Genomic DNA, 21,216 nt, shown 5'->3' on the forward strand with positions numbered 1-21,216 from the left:
AGTCCAGTGGGGTGAGGGCACATAGATCACCTTTGAATTTAACCCACTGACCCAGGGCTGACTTTAGGCTAACTGATGTTCTGTGCAAAAACTGAAATCGGCACTCGCATGAAAAATGAAAGTTATTTTCAATTTTGCCCCAAGTGAGCCTCTAAGCTGTGCCCCACCAAGGCGCCCTGTTCGGCGGCATTCATACACACTAAAGGCGGTCCTGCCCTGACATATCTGCAGCCATGATTGGCTTCTCCCCTGACAGAACTGCCTCCATCAGCAACCATTCTACCTGACTGCACCTGAGGGAGAGGTGAAATGGCCTTCCATTGGCTTGACTGGGATCAACTGCCATCTGGCTCCTCCTTTCTCAGAACTGTCTCCATCCAAGGATGGTCTCCATCCACCATTCCACCCAGTTTTATATAACTTAATTGAGGTCATTCACACAATCAAAAACTGTGTTCTACTCAGTTTTGGGAGCTCTGTGTGTTCCCAATTTTCAGTTGTGTGGGAGCAAGGTCGGAGGAAAACCTGGGCAGGAGTGATTGTGTGAAAGCAAGGCAGGAGGAAAACCTAGGTAACTTTTTCTCCTTCCTTGCTTCCACATGATCACTTCTACTCAGATTTTCCTCTTACCATGCCTCCACGCAACTAAAAATTGGGAGCACACACAGCTTCCAAACCCAGGCAGAACACAGTTTTTGATTGTGTGAATGACTTCATTATGTGACTGTATGAAAGAGTTTGATTCCTGAGTATGTTTATCTTTCTCTTCCCTCTCTGTTCCTTTTTCTTTTTGGATTATGTCTCTTAGACTGCAAGCCATTATTGTAATATGTAAACTGTCTCGAGTGCTTTGGCAGAAAGGCAGTGTAAAAATGTAGTCAGTAAATAAATCATGATAGAAAAACGGCACACACACATCCCCGCTTCTGCAAAACCCTCACTTCAGCTGCTGGGTGATGAGCTCTTCCTCGTTGAGGTAACGGAGACGCTCCTCTTCCACCAGAGTGCGCTGCCGCTGCAAAGGATCCTCCTGTTTGCGCATGGTGTCCGTCACCCGCACACTGATCTCTGTCTCCGTTCGCCGCAGCATGGTCTTTACTGTCTCCTGATTTTGCAGCTGAAAGGACAAGGTAGAGGAAGGCCAAGAAGTCAAGATGTTGCACAAGCAGTAACAGTTACAGTTTAGGAACACAGAGTCCATAATCCACCAGGCAGTCAGAGAGATGGATGGAGAAAGGAAAGGGAAAGGGAAAGAGAAAGGAACCTCTCAACCTTTTCTGGCCCACACCTGAAGAGCATCCAGAACTATCAACTGATTTAGAATGCAACTTAATTGCTACTGATATAACTGGCTGAAGTTTGTTTTCTGCAGTGAGTATCCTTTTCCTTCTGGCTTGTGGGTTTACTTCAAAGGCATTTGCCCTAAACCAGCAAATCAAATCCTGGTATGGAAACAGGTTCCTTCAAGCCTGATTTGCTGTCCTGTGTACACAGAAGCCTTCTGTATGTAGGAAAACATGTCTGTCTCCTTAGGGATTTCCATGTGCCTCATGTTAGTGTGCAAAACACCATTTCTCAGTTGGGCAGGAATGTACATACGTTTGCTTGCTATGGTTTAGGGAAGTAGCTCCTTTGGGGTGCACTGGTATGGCAGCTTCCCATGCCATTAGCTAGCATCTTAAAAGAAAGCTGGAAAAGCAGGAACCAGACAAAGCAGTTACCCTTGTTTGCACTGTATAGCCACGGACAACAAGGGACTGATGTGGTATGAAATCACCAGCATGTAATATGCGGAGATGGCAAAGCTTACAGTACTGATAAGAGACCAAAATTTGGAATGCTTTAAAGAAGATTGGAAACCATTCTTATTATACTTAAAGAACTATTTTCCTAATATTGATTTTACAACAGGGTTTGAAATTTAGTAATATTAGCAGGTTGGGTAGATCAAAATCGAGTTTGTAAGGTTTAAGATATATGTTTTGAATTATTATTATAGCAAGGGTTAATTCTATAGTTCGTGATTCACGAGGAGGGGTGAGCGGGAAGTCAATATTTGTTTAATGTGATGTGAATGTTAAGATATTGTTAAAATCAATAAAAATTTAAACATTAAAAAAAGAAGAAGAAGAAAGAAAGAAATCACCAGCATGTATGTGGATTTATGAAGGTTGGCCACATTGCTGATGCACATCTGACTCTCTTCAGAGCCACCATGCAGATAAGATCTCCATCTAAGCCCCACCAAAATGAACAGGAGTTGTCCACAAACCTGGGAATGCTCCAATGGGGTTTGCACAGACATAATTCCCAGTGGGCTGCGTTCCAATCTTAGGGTTGCTCCACAGCCACAAGAGCCCTTGCTATTTTCTCCAACCAAGCGATATGAAACTGCTTGCAGAGTTCACGGAGGAGGAAGAAGCATGACCGGGCATTAACTGGGCGTGAACTGGGCCTTTGCACACATGTTCTGCACACAAAGCTCACGTACCACATAATGTGTACACAGAGCAGGTGCCCATGTGCATATTCCTCTACCATACAAAAGCAAACAAATGTGTATTCAGCAGCTTGGATTCCCCCGCCCCTTTCTTCTGCGCTTGCATTTCAGGCTTGTTGCCATGCTTTGGGCAACCGATGTCATTACCATTATGATATGCGGGATACTGCATTACAAACACAGGACTTGACTCTGTCTAGCACATTTGCTTTCTTTTCTTTCTTTCTTTCTTTGTATGAACTGAAATTGGATTAGAATATACAAACGCTGGAACTGTATGAATTTTATAAGAAGTACATGGTGATTCTTTCTTTCTCTCTTTTAAAAATCAAAATAATAAAATCATTAGAAGGTTTTTTAAAAGGATATGTATCCCAGGGCGAAATCCTGGTAATGACAACAGGAAAAGATGTAGAAAGCCTCTGGATCCGTATCCAGTGAATTTCTCTCTGCCCCAGAGAGACTGGAGGGCTGATGATATCTTTTCCTTGAACCCAGCAAGTTATATATGTAATTTAATGGGTGGGGTGCGGGAGAGACCAATAGGTCAAAATGATTTTTGCACAAGTGGCTGTCTGTGTATGTGTATATATATGTATACATATTTATATATATATGGGTTATATATATATTTGGGTTACAACTCAGATTAAGCCCTTTACATGCCTTGGTCTAAGCATGCCTTCTGTTGGGTGAAGCATCTATGATCTCAGGCTGTCCTCCCAGCGCCCAGTGGAGTGATCCATTCCGCACATGATTGGCATTGATAGAGAAAGGCGGTTCAGAGACCAGACATGGCAGGTTTCCCAAAGTTCAGATGTGTCGGGGGGAGATGAGGGAGCGTGAGCCATTTGCCTTTCCACCCCCTGCACCATTCGCCACTTTCCAGCTTCCAACAAGCTGTCACGGCTAATTATCTCTGGAGCTAAGCAGCTCCGAGGAAACACAGGCTCTTCCCGCAGTCGGGGATGGCAAGATCAGACCTCGCTGGCTCTGGATGCGCAACCGCCATCTGGCCTTTCGTTTGGTGCCAGATACTCCAAAATAATGTCGCCCATCACTGAGAAGGCTTTGTTTTGGTGAGCCCTGCTAATGAGAATAAAAGCCAACAGTGGGAAAGAAACCGGGGAGCGAAAGGAGAGGAAGAATGAGTGACTGGCTGCCTTGCAGGGCATCTTGCTTGCTTCCCCATGGATGTAGAGAGAAGGTTAGTGGTGAGGAAGCAGCAAGGCAAAACCAACAGGCTGATCCCTTAGCCAAGGGAACATAGGAACATAGGAAGCTGCCATAGACTGAGTCAGACCCTTGGCCCATCTAGCTCAGTATTGTCTCCACAGACTGGCAGCGGCTTCTCCAAGGCTGCAGGCAGGAATCTCTCTCAGCCCTCTCTTGGAGATGCTGCCAGGGAAGGAACTTGGAACCTTCTCTGCTCTTCCCAGAGCGGCTCCATCCCCTGAGGAGGATGACAGTGCTCACACATCAAGTGACTTTGGCAACAAACCTTCAACGTGAAAGCCATTTCCCACTGTGCCACTGTGTGCACAGTGCTTTTTTTCAGTGCTGGGAGCCAGGGCCCTTTAAGAGAGAGCGAGTCCTCTCTTAAGAGCTCTGAAAGCGTTGGGAAGGGCTACACCCAGCACTCTGTGCCTGCCTTCCACGATGGTGCAGGGGCTCAAGAGGGCTCCGTTTCCCTTAAAGGAGCCCCCCAGCGCTGGGCAAAGTGAAGCACTTCACAGTGAAAATGGTCATCTCCACATGGTGCCAGGGGGACTGTGCAGAGCATTCAATTTCAGTCGAAGCTTCACACAGGCCCAATAAACAATTAGTCACGGAGCCACACTTAGTGTTGATGAAGGACACCACTGGCTCCTGAGCTTTACAATGCAGATCAATGCAGATCACTGCCTTAGCCTTATCCCAAACTGAAAGGAATCCCAAGTACAAGAAGCAACCTTTGCTTGCATTCATCCTTTGTAATCCGTGCTTCTCCCTTACCTACAGGCCACCTATGGGAGGAGAACTGGTTTTGTGCAGTAAGCATGAATTGTTCCCTTTGCTAAGCAGAGTCTGCCCTGGTTGGCATTTGAATGGGGGACTACATGTGTGAGCACCGTAAGATATGCCCCTCAGGGCATGGGGAAGAGCACTTGCAGGCCTGACCTTAGGGCAGGGAGACCGGGGTGGTAGCCACAGGCCAGGCGTTTGGAGGGGCCCCACTGTGCCAGCGAGCGGCAGGCAGCCTCGCGGACTGCCCGTGTGCCCGGCTCCTGGCAGTAGCGCCACCATGTGTGTTTGCCTGGGGGAGGTTGGGGAAGCAAGCCCCGCGCCTGCACCTGAGCTAGGGGAGCAGCTTCGCTCTGAAACTGGGCCGTGTGCTCCATTTCAGAGCAAATACCGGCAGTATTGTGCTCGCAGCGTGGCCGGGAGCTGCTCTCCTGGCAGGGAGAGCAGCTCCCGGCCACGCTGCATATGCAGAGCTGGCTGGCATTTGCTCTGAAACTGAGGGAGATGCGTGTGCTTCTGAGAGCCACTCTGGGAAGAGCAAAAGGTTCCAAGTTCCCTCCCTGGCATCTCCAAGATAGGGCTGAGAGAGACTCCTGCCTGCAACCTTGGAGAAGCCGCTGCCAGCCTGGCTGTGTAGACAATGCTGAGCGAGATGGACCAATATAAGACAGCTTCCTATGTCCACAAGTATTATTACTAAGAATGTGTATATAATGCTTTTCAACAGCAACAACAAAAGGGTTCTTAAGAGTGGTTACATAGCTGAAGGAATGAGAACATGTTTCCATGTCCCAACATGGCTCGTCCTCTAAAAAGAAACACAAGGGAGACACCAGCAACAGCCACTGGGAGGGATGCTGGGCTGGCCTGAATAGGGACTGTTGCCCTCGGCCTGCTAAATATAAGGAAGCTGCCACTTTCAAAGATGCCTCTTGGCCCAGTTAGCGGGTGTTTAGTTTAGACTGTAAACTCTTCAAGGCAAACCTTCTTCCGCTCATGATACGCTGCAAAGCAATATGTACCTTGATGGCACAAACAAAGGGAAATGTATGGGGAGTGGGTTGGGGGGAGTCATAACAGGGCGAGAAGGAATGAGAGCCATGCGGGGGTGGGGTGGGCATGAGAAGCTGGACCATGCTAAATCAAGAAGATTGGCTCAGCCCAGGTAAGAACTATGGGAGAGTGTTAGGGCTGTGGTTAAATTCCATCTCCATTTTGCCACCCGGTTTGCAGGTGGTAATCCTGTTTTTATCTCTGTATGTTGTCTGTATGGCCTATGGCTGTAATAAATTGATTGAATTGATTAAGAATTTGGGGAAATTTTGAGGAGGTGGGGGATGATTTCAAGAGAGCACTGAAACTTACCCAGCTATATAACATAACCATGTACACCACTCTGAGCTCCTTGGAGGAAAAGTGGGATATAAATGTGTGTGTGTTTTTGCAGCCCATTCCCACCCCCTCCAGAATGCACCCTAAGAGAATGCTACATCATTTATTTATTTAATTATTTATTTGAAATATTTATACCCCACCCCTCCTAGGCAGTGTCTTTCTGAGGGGCATTCGCGGGGGGGGGGTGGATTGACAGCCACCACCTACTAGCTGCTAGGAAGAGCACTGCAGTCATCACTGTGTAACAGGGAGCTGTAGCGGCAAAAGGCAAAAGGGTGAAATGAAAAAAGGCCATATACCCCGCCCCTCCAGTAGACTACCGCTCGGGACGGCTCACAACATTAATACAACAGATACAATGTAAAATAAGATTAATAAAGTAAAACAAGTTAAAAGGCCAGGCAAAAACCATGTTTAAAATTACATTTTTTAAATGGTTCAAATTAATAAAAAGCTAAAAACTGAGAACTATAAAAACTAAAGAACCTAGCAGATATCAGCAGCAGAGCTTTCCAGACTAGACCTTGCAATGGGATCAGGACGGATCTCAAAAGCGGGCTTCCACGCTTCCTGCGTCGTGACACTGCAGTCCTATGCGGACTGCAGGGTACTGTTCACATTTCCAAGGCCTTGTCTTGAATTTAATTGCTGCGATATAGAGCTAGGACATCGTATATCCGGCGTGAAAAAGTTGCTGGTCTTTGGGGTCGTTAGTTGCTGCGAGAATGCTCCCCCTGCTATTTACGTTCCAAATGCGACTTGCCTGAACGGAAGCATTTTGCTGCTGATGAGCAGCTAGTCTGGACAGTGCCTAGATAAAACATTAACAAGCCTCTTTAAAAGTTGTGTTTTTAATTGTTTTTTTAAAACACTGATGTATTGGGTCCACCCTTAATCCAGTCTTCGCCAGACAGTAGTCCATCCACACAACAGTACTAAGGCCTCCTGGACTATCCACGGAGCACCACTGTCCACCATTGACCCAAAGACCAAGTTAAGCATATGCCCTGCCACATGTGTGGGACCAGAAATCTTTTGATACAAGCTCATGGTCATCATGGAGGACATGAAGTCCTGAGTTGCACCAGACAAGGTGGCCTCAGCAAGGATATTAAAGTCCCCCAAGACTAACAGCCTTGGGTCCTCGATGCCACATCTGAGACCACCTCAAGCAGCTCAGGCATGAAGACTATTAGACAGCAGGGTGGGTGGTCTACCAACAGAATCCCAATGTTGTCTCGCGATCCCATCACTACAAGCAGGCACTCGAACTGGTCAGAATGGCAGACAATGCATCTGATGAGAGGGATGGTCTCCTGATAAAACAGGGCAACCCACCTCCACACCCCCACCTTGGCTGATGCTGCACTCGGAAACCCAGTGAGCACAGTTGGGAGAGATTCACATCTCGCTCCTTATCCAATCAGGTCTCCATAATGCACACTAGGTCAGTGTGCTCACCCAGGATAACCTCCTGGATGGCTGTGATCTTTACATTTATGGACCTGGCATTTAATAGCACCAGTTTCAGGCAAGATGGACTGCTGGGAGAGTTACTGGGGTCTCCTTGAATGGGAGGAGGACCGGAGGGTAGGATTACTTTGGTAGAGCCAGTATGCCTTCCCCTCACCTGGCATGTCCTATGCCCACCACCATATCATCTTCTGCCAAGGACCACCTCAACTGGAAGGGCGTCCACCAAAGCAACATGCCCCCCACTGACAAATATTGTGAAGAGCAACACCCCAATAGTCACATTAAAAACTCTCTCCTATCAAAGCAGAGGCAGTTTTTGCTTTGGCCACTGGTCACAAACAGTATCAGGAGTTCTTGTGTTCCAGGGGCATGGTAGGTTCTCCCAGATTATATCTATTCAGCTTTTTTGAAATTCAGCCAGCAACTTGTTTTCAGTTTACCATGGAAACAAGCTCCAGCCCAGGGCTGTGTAATTTGCACTTAAAAGAATTTTTTTTAAAGTTCTGCACCAAGGCAATCCAAGTCCTACACCAAGAAAAGCTGAATTTTAAGAGGTGTATATATTAGGCAATTTGCACACATTTGCATCATTTTTGATGTAAAATGTTAATTCTGGTGTTGCTAGTCACGGAGATGGTTAAGGAGCATCCCCAAGCACTGGGATTCTTATTCAGCCAGCCCTCTGGCTTCTGAGATTTCAGCAGGCATTGCCCACACATTTTGCAGTATATCTTTGTGACCATAAGGGCTAAAACTTGCTTTTTAAAAAAATAAAAAAATAAAAGGGAACTTATGATTCTCACGAAGCAAAATTCTGTGTTCAACACCACATTCTGCACTTGATCTTATGTGACAACAAGTATATGTCAAGCTTTCCCACTTACCTGCAGCTTCTTGAGTTGCTGTAGTTGGTTGCGGAGGTCACTAGCATTCTGTTGCAAGTCATGAAGATGCAGCTGCATGTGCAGGCGGGTGATGGCAGTGGGCTGCCCAGCTGGTGTACTGGTTGCAGAAGGGGGTGGAGGGCCAGGGACTGGGGTCCCTACGCCACTTCTGCTGGGGGCTGAAGGAGAGACAAACGTAGAGGTCCATTGAGAATCATGGCCAATGGCAGCTGTGAGTTTTTACCAGGAGTTCAGGTTGTGTGTCACTCTAATCTTTCTCTGTCTGAATGCTACAATCAGCAATCCAAGAAAGTGTGGGTGCTATGTTGACCTCATACTTTATTTCCATTTCCACTCCTGGGAATATCTATCCCTCCTCTCCTCTTACTGCTACTCCTTGCAAGATAGTGTTGCTGTGATTAGAACTGAGCTGAAACGCTCCCTTCCATTTTGTCACCCTGTTTGTTGACTGTGAAAAAAAACCCTTTCTTTTGGAAGCACTACCCTCACTCTGATCTGGCTTCATGAAAATGCCACAAAGCCAATTAGATCTGTCTATGTGACAGCATCATGACACCAATTCAGAACCAGCAGGAAGCACTGCCCCTCACTTGATTTAGCCTTGAGACAAGGTCACATACACAGTTAGATTTGGCTATGTGATGTTATCCTGAAACTAAACCGGGGGGAGGGCAAAGCTTCCTGCCTTCACTCTGGTACTTGTTGGAGTTTGTAATTATTTTTCAAAGTGCCAATAAAGGAAGCTACCCACACCAGTTACAGAGTAGAGTGCAGAGTTCTGTTGCTGCAGTCATCTAAAGAACACGCATGGAGATTGTTGTACAATCCAAACTGTACTGGTGAAATACATTCTGGATAGTAAAGACCTAGCCCTGGTCTAAAAGCTACATAATGGATAAGTGGAGAGAGAGAGATGTTTCCATCTACTCTCCAAGAGCAAAGGAAGTAGACTTAACTCCCCACAGGAAATACCTAAGAAGTCAAGGCAGGGGTCATAGAGTAGAGGTAAAGCAAGGACAGGTAAGGAGACCCTCACTAACTACCTCTACTCCCAATGCCCCTAGTGGTCATGAGGATAGTTGGTGCAAAAGGTCGATGCACCGGAACTCCATCTCCAACAGGTACACCCAAAGGGAAAGAAAACGGTACTGAACAGTGGCAGGGAGTGTGGCTGCCACTGTCACAAGGACAGCAAATAAAGGGAGAACAAGACGAGTGTGCATGAATGTGTGGGCTTTCATTACTTGAATGGGGCTTTTGTTCATGGGAGAGGGGGCTTTTACTTCCCACCCCCTACCCCCACTATCAAATGAAAAATGTCCCTTTTCACACATTTGGCTCAGCCCAAGGGTGCACCTAGGTAATTGGGGCACCCGGACCACCCCCGCTGTGAGGACCTCCCACCACAAGCCCCCCCCTCGAAACCTACTTTGGGGGGCCTCCTGCAACCACCCTGTGACCACCGCGCATACCTCCATTTTTATTTTTTATTTTTTACATAATTTAAGCCGCCACATGCATGGCCGAGGGGCGGCAGCCGGGTGGTGAGCTGAGCAGGCCTCACCCCCCCCCGCCCCTGCAGCAGTGGTGGCTGGAGTGACTGCTGGACCTCTCTGTTCGGCCCAGTGGCTCTTGATAACTGCGAGGTGCTCCAGAGCACCTGCACATTTGAAATAGATTGTCGCAAGCCCGTGACGTCACCTGAAATCCAGCACGCCTGCGCAGCTGAAATAGATCATCGCAAGCCCATGATATCACGGGCTTGTGATGATCTATTTCAACTCTGCAGGCACGCTGGAGCTCCTCGCAGTTATCTGGAGCTGCTGGGTGAATGGAGAGGCCCAGCGGTTGTTCCAGCCACCGGGAGGCCAGGCCAGGCCTGCTTGGCTCATACCCCTGCCTACCCCCTGGCCACGCACATGGCGGCTTAAATTATGCACACATACACAAACAAAACACGGAAGTACAGCATGGCGGGGCAGTAGCAGGGTGGGCGCGAGGTGGCTGCAGGAGCCCCCCCCCAGCCATTTGGAGCCCCCCCCACAACCTTGGAGGCCATGGACCGGGGCCCAAGGTCCGGGAGTAAGAGCGCCTCTGACTCAGCCCTATCTGCCACACCAAGAGAGGATGCCGCCATTGCACCACCGTACTAGTGATCCACTGATACCATTGTCTACCCTCTTCGCCCACTTGCTGAAGCAAGTAGGAGTGTTTGGCCTCGCTGCAAACAAGAAAGGAGAATGGACGAAGGCATGTATGGAAAACATGAAGAGGTGGCAGCTTCATAGTTGCACAACTCCGCAGAGCTTTCTTAGTGAGGCAGGCACCCTGTCCGGGTCCAAGCTCATGAGCCCTGTTGTGTTTTGAAAACAAATTCTTTCAGTCAACTCAAGGTGAGCAGCGTTGCCTTTGAGAACAAGAAGCTTGGAAATTGACTTAGTCCTTGGAACCTATCAGACATATGAGAGCCATTGGAGGCACAAGCCATTTTTGAGCTCTGCTCCTTGAATAGATAACAGAAATCTAGTTCAATGTATTTGGAGATTGAGAGACGCGTCTCAGACAGAGGAGGCATTCGAAACCTTGCATAAATAAGGCCAGTCTCAGCCATTTGTCTCTTCCAGCATTCAGATAACTGTGTCATCACCCACTGAGTTTCTTTATATTGTTCGGCTATTGTCTGTTTCAGCATTTTGAATTTTGTGTTATCACTTATAGGGATATTGGTACACTGTATGCTTATTATTATGTATGTTTTAATGTAAACTGCCCTGAGCCATTTTGGAAGGGCAGTATAGAAATTGAATGAATGAATGAATGAATACATAAATAGTTATTCCTCACTTATATGTATATTCTCTTACCATTTATAGTATAATATACTTCAACATTTACTGCTCCTTTTTGTGTCTTGTTTTGAAAATGGCCAAGTTCAGAGGTTGCCCAGGGCAACCTGGCTTCCATGGATCTCTTCTACTTGAGCAAGTCACGGTTCATGGTGTGGCTTACCATTGTGGATGGGATGAGGTGAGAAAGGATATGGCAATGGAGAGGTGGATAGGGTCACTCTGCCACCAGCGCATGAAGGCTAGGGGTACAGAAGTGGCCTTAAGGTTGGTAGTGGGCCCTGGGCCCTCAGTAGCTGCCAAATTGTGTCAGTCCCTGAGGCTAGCCCTGGGGCATGTCTCAGAATCATGTCTCAGAATCACCTCTGTGAGAAAAGAGAGCTGGTCTTGTGGTAGCAAGCATGAATTGGCTCCGTTGCTGAGCAAGGTCCACCCTGGTTTGCATTTGAATGGGAGACTAGATGCATGAGCACTGTAAGATATTCCCCTTAGGGGATGGGGCTACTCTGGGAAGAGTACCTGCATGCTTGCCTGCAGAAGGTTCCAGGTTCCCTCCCTGACATCTCCAAGATAGGGCTGAGAGAGATTCCTGCCTGCAACCTTGGAGAAGCTGCTGTGTAGACAGATGGACCAATAGTCTGACTCAGTATATGGCACCTTCCTATGTTCCTAGGATACACTTGTGGACCTAAAATCATTTCCCTGTCTTGTGGGGCATCAACAGAAGATGGTCACTTACGTGCGGATGGAGGTGTTCCTCCATTGGTCCCTTCTGTCCTCTCACTGCAACAAAAATCAAGGATTAGACATCAGACAGGCTTCTCTGGTTTGACTATGATGTGGGGCGGAGATAAATGGGAGTACAATCTATAATGGGTGTGGGTATATGTATGTTTGGAAGAGGTGCCTGATAAAAGGATCCTTGTAAATGGAAAGGACTGTTAACAGAATAGGCTTCTGCACTCATTCTCAAGTGAGTCTGAGGAACTTCTTCTTCTTCTTCTTCTTCTTCTTCTTCTTCTTCTTCTTCTTCTTATTATTATTATTATTATTATTATTATTTTACATTTATATCCCGCTCTTCCTCCAAGGAGCCCAGAGCAGTGTACTACATACACATATACACATATACTGCAAAAGGTTCCAAGTTCTCTCCATGGAATCTCCAGGATAGGGCTGAGAGGGATTCTTGCCTGCCACCTTGGAGAAGCCACTGCCAGTCTGTGTAGACAATACTGAGCTCAATGGTCCAATGGTCTGACTCGGTAGAAGTCAGCTTCCTATTTGCACTAGCTAAGGAAAGGCCTAATCCACAAACAACTTCAACACCTTATACAAAACCAGGGAAAGAGCTGCAGGAACATACAAGTTCCCTCCGACATCCTACCCCAATCACCTACCTGGGATTTTCCGTGTCAGAGCTCCTCATCAATGCACTTTGCACCAATCCTGTGAGGCTGGCAATCTGTTTCTCCATGGCTTCCATACGGTCCCTTAGTGATGAAGAGAGGAAAGAGGAGCTGGTGAGATGCTGGATAGGGGTGTGCAATTCGGATTTCCTGTGTTTCGATTTGTAACCAAATCGAAACAACCCTGATTCGATTTGGATCCGAATCTGACCCATGTGAATTACCACAAATTCGATTCGGATCCAAATCGCGGCTGATCCGAATCGAATCGATTCAGATTTTGGATCTGTCCTATTAATTTCCCCAGATTCCCAGCTTTCATTTTTAAAAAAAAGCTAAGCTCTAGCCCTTATAGAAGTGGAGTTATGGAGCAAAATGTGTGGTCACTATTTTCCAAGTGTTCGGATTCTTTGGTGTATAATAACTTTCACTCAATGAATCCTTATGAGGATTCATTACACACCTTCATTTCTTCTATTCATTTTGACTGTCTTTTAGACAGTGCCAATTGTCAACTGCCATGTGCCAACTACACCCCACTCCCACCACAAGGCAGTGAGGTACTACTCAGTTTAAGTTAAGTGCCTAATGGGTAGAGGCTACCACCCAAATTGCAGAGGAATTGGACAAAGGGCTGATTTTTGGTGAATTGTTGAAGGTTTAGTGTCTTTGAGGCAGATTTGGGGCATAAAGTGGGATCTCGGGTGGAAGAGTGTGGTGAGGTGGTAGTGCCTAATGGGTGGAGGCTACCACCCAATTTATTATTATTATTATTATTATTATTATTATTATTATTATTATATTTATATCCTGCTCTTCCTCCAAGGAGCCCAGAGTGGTGTACTACATACTTGAGTTTCTCTTTCACAACAACCCTGTGAAGTAGGTTAAGCTGAGAGAGAAGTGACTGGCCCAGAGTCACCCAGCTAGTTTCATGGCTGAATGGGGATTTGAACCCGGGTCTCCCCGGTCCTAGTCCAGCACTCTAACCACTACACCATGCTGGTTCTCTAACTGCAGAGGGATTGGGCAAAGGGCTAGTTTTTGGTGAATAGTTGAAGGTTTAGTGTCTTTGAGGAAGATTTGGGGCATAAAGTGGGATCTGGGGTAGAAGAGTGTGGTGAGGTGGTAGTGCCTAATGGGTGGAGGCTACCACCCAAATTGCAGAGGGATTGGGCAAAGGGCTGGCTTTTGGTGAATAGTTGAAGTTTACTCATCTTTAAGGTTTTTCCCTATAAGGTATAATGGAGGTTTCAGCAGCCCCATAAGTGCACTTGGAGGGCGCTGGGGTGGCCCAGAGTGAGTGGTGGTGTAGTGCACATAGGGTGCCAGCCACTCCCATGGGGTTGCTAACCCATGGGGTACAGGGTTCCGTTGTTTCTGAGGTGGTCTGAGTGTGGATTCTATGGTTAGCAAATGAGAGTGGATTCATGGTTTGTATTGAAAATCTCATTTGCTACCAGAGACTCTACTCTCAGAACACCTCAGAAACAACAGAACCCTGAATCCCATGGGCTAGAAACCCATGGGGGTGGCTGGCACCCTCTGTTCACTACACCACCACTCACTCTGGGCCACCCCAGCACCCCCCAAGTGCAGTTATGGGGCTGCTGAAACCTACATGATTTCCTATGGAAAACTTCAACAATTCACCAAAAATCAGCCCTTTGTCCAATTCCTCTGCAATTTGGGTGGTAGCCTCTACCCATTAGGCACTTAACTTAAACTGAGTAGTACCTCACTGCTTTGTGGTGGGAGTGGGGTGTAGTTGGCACATGGCAGTTGACAATTGGCACTGTCTAAAAGACAGTCAAAATGAATAGAAGAAATGAAGGTGTGTAATGAATCCTCATAAGGATTCACTGAGTGAAAGTTATTATACACCAAAGAATCCGAACACTTGGAAAATAGTGACCACACATTTTGCTCCATAACTCCACTTCTATAAGGGCTAGAGCTTAGCTTTTATTTTTTAAATGAAAGCTGGGAATCTGGGGAAATTAATAGGACAGATCCGAAACCCGAATCGATTCGAATCGAATCAGCTGCGATTCGATTTGTACCCGAATCTATCCAATGGACCACAGGGGTGATTCGTTTTGTCTCCGAATCACCCGAATCAGCTAGATTCGAGTACAAATCGATTTGTATCCGAATCAATTCACACATCCCTAATGCTGGATGGGCAGGTGGTTTTCCCCTTGTTCCTTTTTGCTGAGCAGTATAGCAGTATGGATGGATGTCAACACGGATTTGTTTTTATTTTAATTCAAAACATCCATATCTTGCTTTTCTCTCACCTGAACATACAAGGCTGCTTACAACAATATGCAAAAGCTAAAACACCATAATCATGACATCTGTAAAATAAAACCCTCATCCTAGAAAGCCCAGCAGAGAGACAATTAAAAACAAAAAAATCAGCATCAGAGCAAACTCAATTTATTACGCTTCCAAAAACCCTCTGGAACAGCAGCAGTTTCACAATGCACCCAAAACAGAAGGGTGATGGACTGAGACGGGCTTCCAGGACACAGCAGGCAGAAGAACACAAGAGGAGCCCTGCTGGATCAGATGAAAAGTCCATTTAGTTCAGCATCCTGTTTCCGGGAACGGCCAACCAGAAGCTTCCAGAAAGCACATAAGCAGGGTGTGAAAGCAAAAGCACGAAGGGTAGGGAAGTGGAGGGTGTGAAGCACAGCTTGGAGAAAATGAAATTTGAATAGGGGAGCTCCCCAGCGTGCACTCGCAGCAAAAGAGACACTTGTATGTGAACAGAGTGCACGTTTTGGTAAGTTTGTTTTCCCAACATAGAAGCTGGACTCCATTCAGAGGATGCTCCAGAATGGAGGGAACAGCTTCCAAGGCCTTCTCCTGAGATGACCTTGCTGCCTGAGTGTGAATAACCAGGGTGCATTCTTAGGCCGAAACTACATGGTGCATGGGTTCTGCTGACACATGTCTTCCCTTGTGTCTCTTCAGCAACACAGAGGTGGTGGGGGTGGGGAGTGACATGACATCATCAAGTTAGCATTCCACAGCCCCCACATCTCTTCATTGGTTGCTGCTTAAGGAGATGGGGCAGAAACACATCAGCACCACTGACCCACATCCCCTCCAGAATATGTCACTGAAAAAATGCAGAATGTAACATAATGGTTCTTCCCCCCACCCCAGCTGCATATTACCAGAGAAATACAAGTTGGCAGTCCCCTTGCATCTCTCCATAACATATAACTTGGGGTTTGGGTTAATCGGAGAGATTGCCGTGGAGCAGGAGGAAACAAAACTCTCTCTTGGGCACATGGAACCTAATTCTGGAAGGGAATCAAAAGCCACAGTGTCCTGGTGATGTGATGTGAGTGACCAGTATGCTTGACGGCACACTTTACTTTTTTTTCTTCCAAAACGAGTGTTTCTATGACCACAATGAGGTGGCAATCGCTCTCCTTTTGGGGGCTGTAGCCCTTGACAAGGAGTAGCACTTCGGTCAGAAAGAAGAAGGGCAAAAATTAGGCATGACACCATTCTGCAAAGTGATTTAATGGCGGGGGCGGGGGGCACTATTCTTTTCTTCCATCCCAAGGTTCTACACAGAGGAGAAATTCCTCTAATACACTTTCCAGTACATTAATTCCTCACAGGGCCTTGCTTGTCATTCCTTTGACCTCTCCTGCTTCCCGTCACTCTCCCCTACCCAGTATCTCTCCCTCCCTCCCTCCCTCCCCCCTCTCCCTCCCCCCTCTCTCCCTCCCCCCTCCCCCGCTCTCATTTCTAATCATTTCTTTCTTTCTATCTTTTTGTTATCCTAATGAGCTCTGTTCCTACCATTCCCCCTGACAACTAAATTGACAGCCCAGGAACCATCCTTGCTGTGGAGATGTAGACACAAGAAGATGGAACATGAGATAAAGCACAATTGCTTTAACTATCTAATTTGCCTGAATGCATCTTCTGCCTGTCCCCTAAACGGAAAGGGGGAAGGAAGCCAAGCCACCCACAAGTTCCAAGTGGTGATGGTGAGAGTGGATGAGGTCCTCTGAGGACATGGCATGCACATGAACATTCCAGCTGCTCAGGATGAATGTGTCAGCAAAATAATGTTGACAATCAGCTTATGAGGGGAGTGGGTGGCCAGTTTGGATGGAAGAAAAACTTCACACAGGGCTAAGAATAGGAGAGGCTGTATACTGTCTGAGCATGCTGGGAGACTGAGGGCTTGAAAGGGTCAGCAAGATAAGGAAACTAGAGATCTCTGGGGATAGGATGGGTAGAAGAGGTGGAGGCCTGAGGGAAAAGGGGGCAGAGGGTAGGGGTGTACAAGCCCGGCTCGATGTGGAACTGGCTCAGTGGGTTCAGAGTTGAACTGAACCGGGCCTGGTTCGAACCAAACCGGTTTGTTGCTGTACTGGTAAATCCTAAGCCCCTAAGCCTCCCTGCCCCTTTACTGGTAAAGGGGAATCCTCACCAGATTCCCCTTTAACAGCAGAGCACTGAGCCAGTTGAAACCGGGTTCGGTTTGACTGGTGCCAAAATTGAACCAGACCGGATCAGTTCAAATCCAATACGGATTTGAACCGAACTGGCAAAACCGGTTTTGTGCACATCTCAAAAGAGTGAGATGGGGACTGAAGAAAGAAAGAGCCTGTGGAAAAGGAGGGGTGGCAAAAGAAAAGTTACACAGTGCTTGGGTTATTGAGGAGCTGTTGGCAAGAAGGGAGTAGACAGGCAGCTTCAAAGCCCTGGGAGAAAACTGGACAGGGAATAAAGCAGACAAGGAGACTAAACAGAGCAGCACACTGGTCAGTGTGCATTCAACTCCATATATTGGCATGAACTAACCAATCAAAATTTCATCAGGGCTTTCTGGCAGTGAGGACTAGAAACTTCCTTTTCTAAATCTTAAAGCTCCTGTTCTCACAAAGCCAAATTCTGCTCAAAACAGCACATTCTGAATGGCAAACCCGCTGATAAACAAAATAATCAGGGGGTTGATCACAGTCCTATTGAGAATTCTGCCTCTTCTTACCAGAAAGAAATATGCTCTCATCTTACCTTGTTTCTGTATCCTTGGCAGGCACAGGTGAGCTGAACCCGGAAAGGGGGCGTTCCCCAGGCCCAGGGAAGAGCTCTGGAGGCCCTGAAGAGCTGGGATTCCGTGGCTTGTTGACGGGACTCTCAATGAAAACTGAGGAGCAAGAGTCCTTGCGGAAGGACTGGCGAACTGGCGAGGACCGACTCGGAGGTCCCGAGTAAGGGCTGTGGGGGCTTTGGCTCTGTTGAACGTCTACCAGCCGGCCATCAGCAATTTTTTGAGGGGATGATGGAGGTAAGCGGAAGCCAAGCCCAGGACCATAGGTATCACTATAGATCTGGGCATTGGGCTTATATAAGCTGTCTTCCAGTTCTGATTGCAGGGCGGCTGCTGAATAGGTGCTGAGTGAACGGACTGAGCCCCGCTTATAGAGCCCCCCAGGGTAGGCAAACGGGTCCCCCATCCCAGCTAATGACTGTGTGGATGTAATGCTCAAGCGTCCCTCATGCACCATACTGTACGGGTCAGCATACAGGCCCTCGTTCTTCATCAGCATCATGTTCTTCCCAGCCATGTCCTCATCCGGCTTGACATCTCGGCGTTCCAAGATGGCGCTTGGGCTTGGTGACACACCCTGGGCCGGAGGCAGGTTGGAGAGGCGCTCCCCATGGTGCACGGGGCTGCCGGCGTAGGAAGGTGGGCGCCCACCACTGTAAGACATGCGGGAACGGGAAGGCGAGGACGACTGGAGCACTGGGGGAGGGGAGCCAGAGGTGAGGTGGGCGGCAGGCGACATACTGTTGAGGCGCCGTGTGGGAGAGGATTCCCTGGAAGTGTAGACCATTTCTCTCTGGAAGGGCAAGAGGGCAAAGAAGACAAGAAGGTTGGAAATTTGCCCTTCACAGGAGAGAGACAACAACAACGATGATGATGATGAAGGCCACTCTACTCGGGACAGCATGAATACTACGATGATATATTTAATCTTTCTTTAGTTATCCTAGACCCTTGGAAAGGGCCCGATAATTAAGGTACTAAATCCAGTCAATAACATCTGGGACTGTGTGTAGTAACAACAACAACAACAACAACTAGTGGGCCCGGGCGCAGAGCATCTATGCCTCTAGTTGGGCCCAGCCATCCCTCCTCCTGGCCACCATGCAGGCACGCCCGGCTTTCTGGCTGGCCGAATGGCCGCTCCCCGCCGCCCCGCCGCCGTCCCCCTGGGCCAGGCTGTCCCGCTGCTGCCGTCCAGGCCAGGCTGTCCCGTGTGTGTGTGTGTGTGTGTGTGTCTGTGTCTGTGTTTAGTAAAGGTAAAGTTGTGCCGTTGAGTTGGTGTCGACTCCTGGTGGCCACAGAGCCCTGTAGTTTTCTTTGGTAGAATACAGGAGGGGTTTACCATTGCCACCTCCCACGCAGTACGAGTGGATGCCTTTCAGCATCTTCCTATATTGCTGCTGCCCGATATAGATGTTCCCCATAGTCTGGGAAACATTCCAGCAGGGATTCAGATTGTTTTAATGTTGTTTTTAGAATATTGTTTTAAAATTTTAAATTGTGTTTTACATTTCTTGCTTTTAAATTTTTTGTTTTTGTTTTTAATTAATGTTTTAATCTTGTTGTAAACCGCCCAGAGACGTACGTTTTGGGCAGTGTAAAAATATGATAGATGGATAGATAGATAGATAGATAGATAAATTTGGGCCGACAACCTCTTGCTCACTAGGCAAGTTATTTCCCTGCTGCCTCATTCAACAGCCTTTTGTGCTTTTTGTGCCCACCTGCACTCTCGTGTTGTGCTCAAGGGAGATGGTGTAATTACTCTCCTAAAAGTAGCACAGCTTCAACATAACCAGGTTTGTATTATTATTTTGGACTCAGTCTGATCTATAGGAATGCAAGTTTCATGCTCAGTGCTCTCATCCTCATTGCCATCTCCCTTCCCCACAACTATCAGAAGTACAAGGTTCTTTCTAAAGGTAGAGATGACACAAAATTTCTGAGACTTTCGAATCCCAGGGGAGATTCAGGTGACTCACAGAATTCACATCAGGATGTGAAATGAGCTTTGCCTTTAAAGGAGTCTGGCTCTAGAGTTTCCCAGTCCTGCCCCAAGAAAAAGAAAGGATCCTACACTGAATTCCAGGGTTCTAATATCACTTTCTGGAGCATGGGCAACGAAAATAACCTGCCCCCACCCTTACTCAAAACATATAGCCTTAATCTTGTTGTTGTTTATTTACGATCTTAGATCAAACATATATAGCCTTAATCAAAATGTATAGCCAGTAAGTGTTGTTGTTTTTAAAAAGTATTTTAATTGGTTTTAAATGGTTTTGTTTTTGAATTGTTTTTATATTGTTTTTAGCACTATGTTTTCAATGGTGTGTTTTTATGTCTTTTAAAAGTTGTTGTACACTGCCCAGAGGCTCTGGATGGGGCGGTTTATTAAACAAACAAACAAACAAACAAACAAACAAACAAACAAACAGCCCAGAGACCACAAGGAGAAATAGGAAGACTAGGCCTTGAAAAACTGTAGTGCCTGTAGCCCATGTAAAAAAGGCACACTGCTGTACATCCACAGAACTGCATTGCTGGCTAGGAGAATATGAACTGAATTGTGTTCAAAAGCACAGCTTGAATGATCTTTAGCTATCTGTCTCTGCACCCAGCCCCACACTGATGCATCCAATGCAGATGTAAATAGTTTAGTAGCTCCCATGCAGCCCACTGCCCTTACCCGTAGGTCACCATTAGTGATGTGGGATCCGGGGAAGGAGGCATAGAGGGGCTCTTTCCGGTAGATTTTAATAATGCTTCTGTCCTGGATATCCCTGCAAGGACAATGACAAAAGAATTAACCAATGCATGGCAGCCTTGGTTGTTATTCCAAGGGCCGGATTAAGCAGAACCCTGATGGCAGCAACAACAGTGGCAGCTTCACAGAGACAAGTCGATGATGTCATCGGCCCCAGTCAGCTGCTAGAGAGGCCTTTTTGCAGGCGTAGATCAGGCCGTCCCCCCTCGTGCCGAGGATTTGCATATTTTCTACAGTAATCTGTTCCTTGGGTCTGGATATGTGGATTTGTCCACATAATTCCTCCAATGGCTTTTGCAAATTGATTTTGTGCTGGGGTTCAGCTTTCCTCTAACGGGTTACACAAATCCCTAGTTTTGAGTGAGGTTACAGCTCTGCCTCTTGTTAGTAGGTTTGAGGCTGAATTTCCAAGGCTCTCAGGAATCCCGTAAGGACATGAAGCGGGATTCTCCCAGAGGCAGAAAGGTGGCTGTTGCTATCTGATTTATCAAAATGACTTAGAGGAGAAATGCTAGAGGACTTAATGATGGAGTGGCAGAGCAGGAGTGACTGCAGAGCAAAGTGGTGAAAAACGGTATAAAATTAGGACTGGTGAGGAGACAGTGGCTAGAAATAACTTTTTCTCCCTTTCTCATAACATTAGAACTAGGAGTCACCCAATTATATTGACTGGCAGTAGATTCTGGATAGATAGACAGAATATTTTCTGCCTTTGCAGTGCATGACTGTTTGGGGTGGCTCACAAAATAAGGAAAACAGATAAAACAATAGAAAATTAACCAAAAAGCTGGACCCAATTAACAGCAAATTGAAAAGCTGAAAATT

The 21,216-nt window shown here is 46.9% G+C and overlaps 1 protein-coding gene across 23 annotated transcripts in view; it reads right to left on the reverse strand.

Moving 5' to 3' along the window:
- SRCIN1 (SRC kinase signaling inhibitor 1) overlaps window positions 1–21,216 on the reverse strand; it is a 402,584-nt gene that overhangs the window by 76,225 nt on the left and 305,143 nt on the right. For all 23 annotated transcript variants that reach the window (XM_053259951.1, XM_053259948.1, XM_053259957.1 and 20 more), the window contains 6 exons: window positions 20,314–20,407; window positions 17,591–18,420; window positions 12,527–12,619; window positions 11,866–11,909; window positions 8,260–8,438; window positions 942–1,117 (listed from right to left, as the gene is read on the reverse strand). In XM_053259951.1, the coding sequence (XP_053115926.1) occupies window positions 942–1,117; window positions 8,260–8,438; window positions 11,866–11,909; window positions 12,527–12,619; window positions 17,591–18,420; window positions 20,314–20,407 (1,416 nt within the window). The remainder of the gene's footprint in view (window positions 1–941; window positions 1,118–8,259; window positions 8,439–11,865; window positions 11,910–12,526; window positions 12,620–17,590; window positions 18,421–20,313; window positions 20,408–21,216) is intronic.

The sequence above is a fragment of the Hemicordylus capensis genome, chromosome 6 (genome assembly GCF_027244095.1).
Source record: "Hemicordylus capensis ecotype Gifberg chromosome 6, rHemCap1.1.pri, whole genome shotgun sequence".
NCBI classification, from domain to species: domain Eukaryota; kingdom Metazoa; phylum Chordata; class Lepidosauria; order Squamata; family Cordylidae; genus Hemicordylus; species Hemicordylus capensis.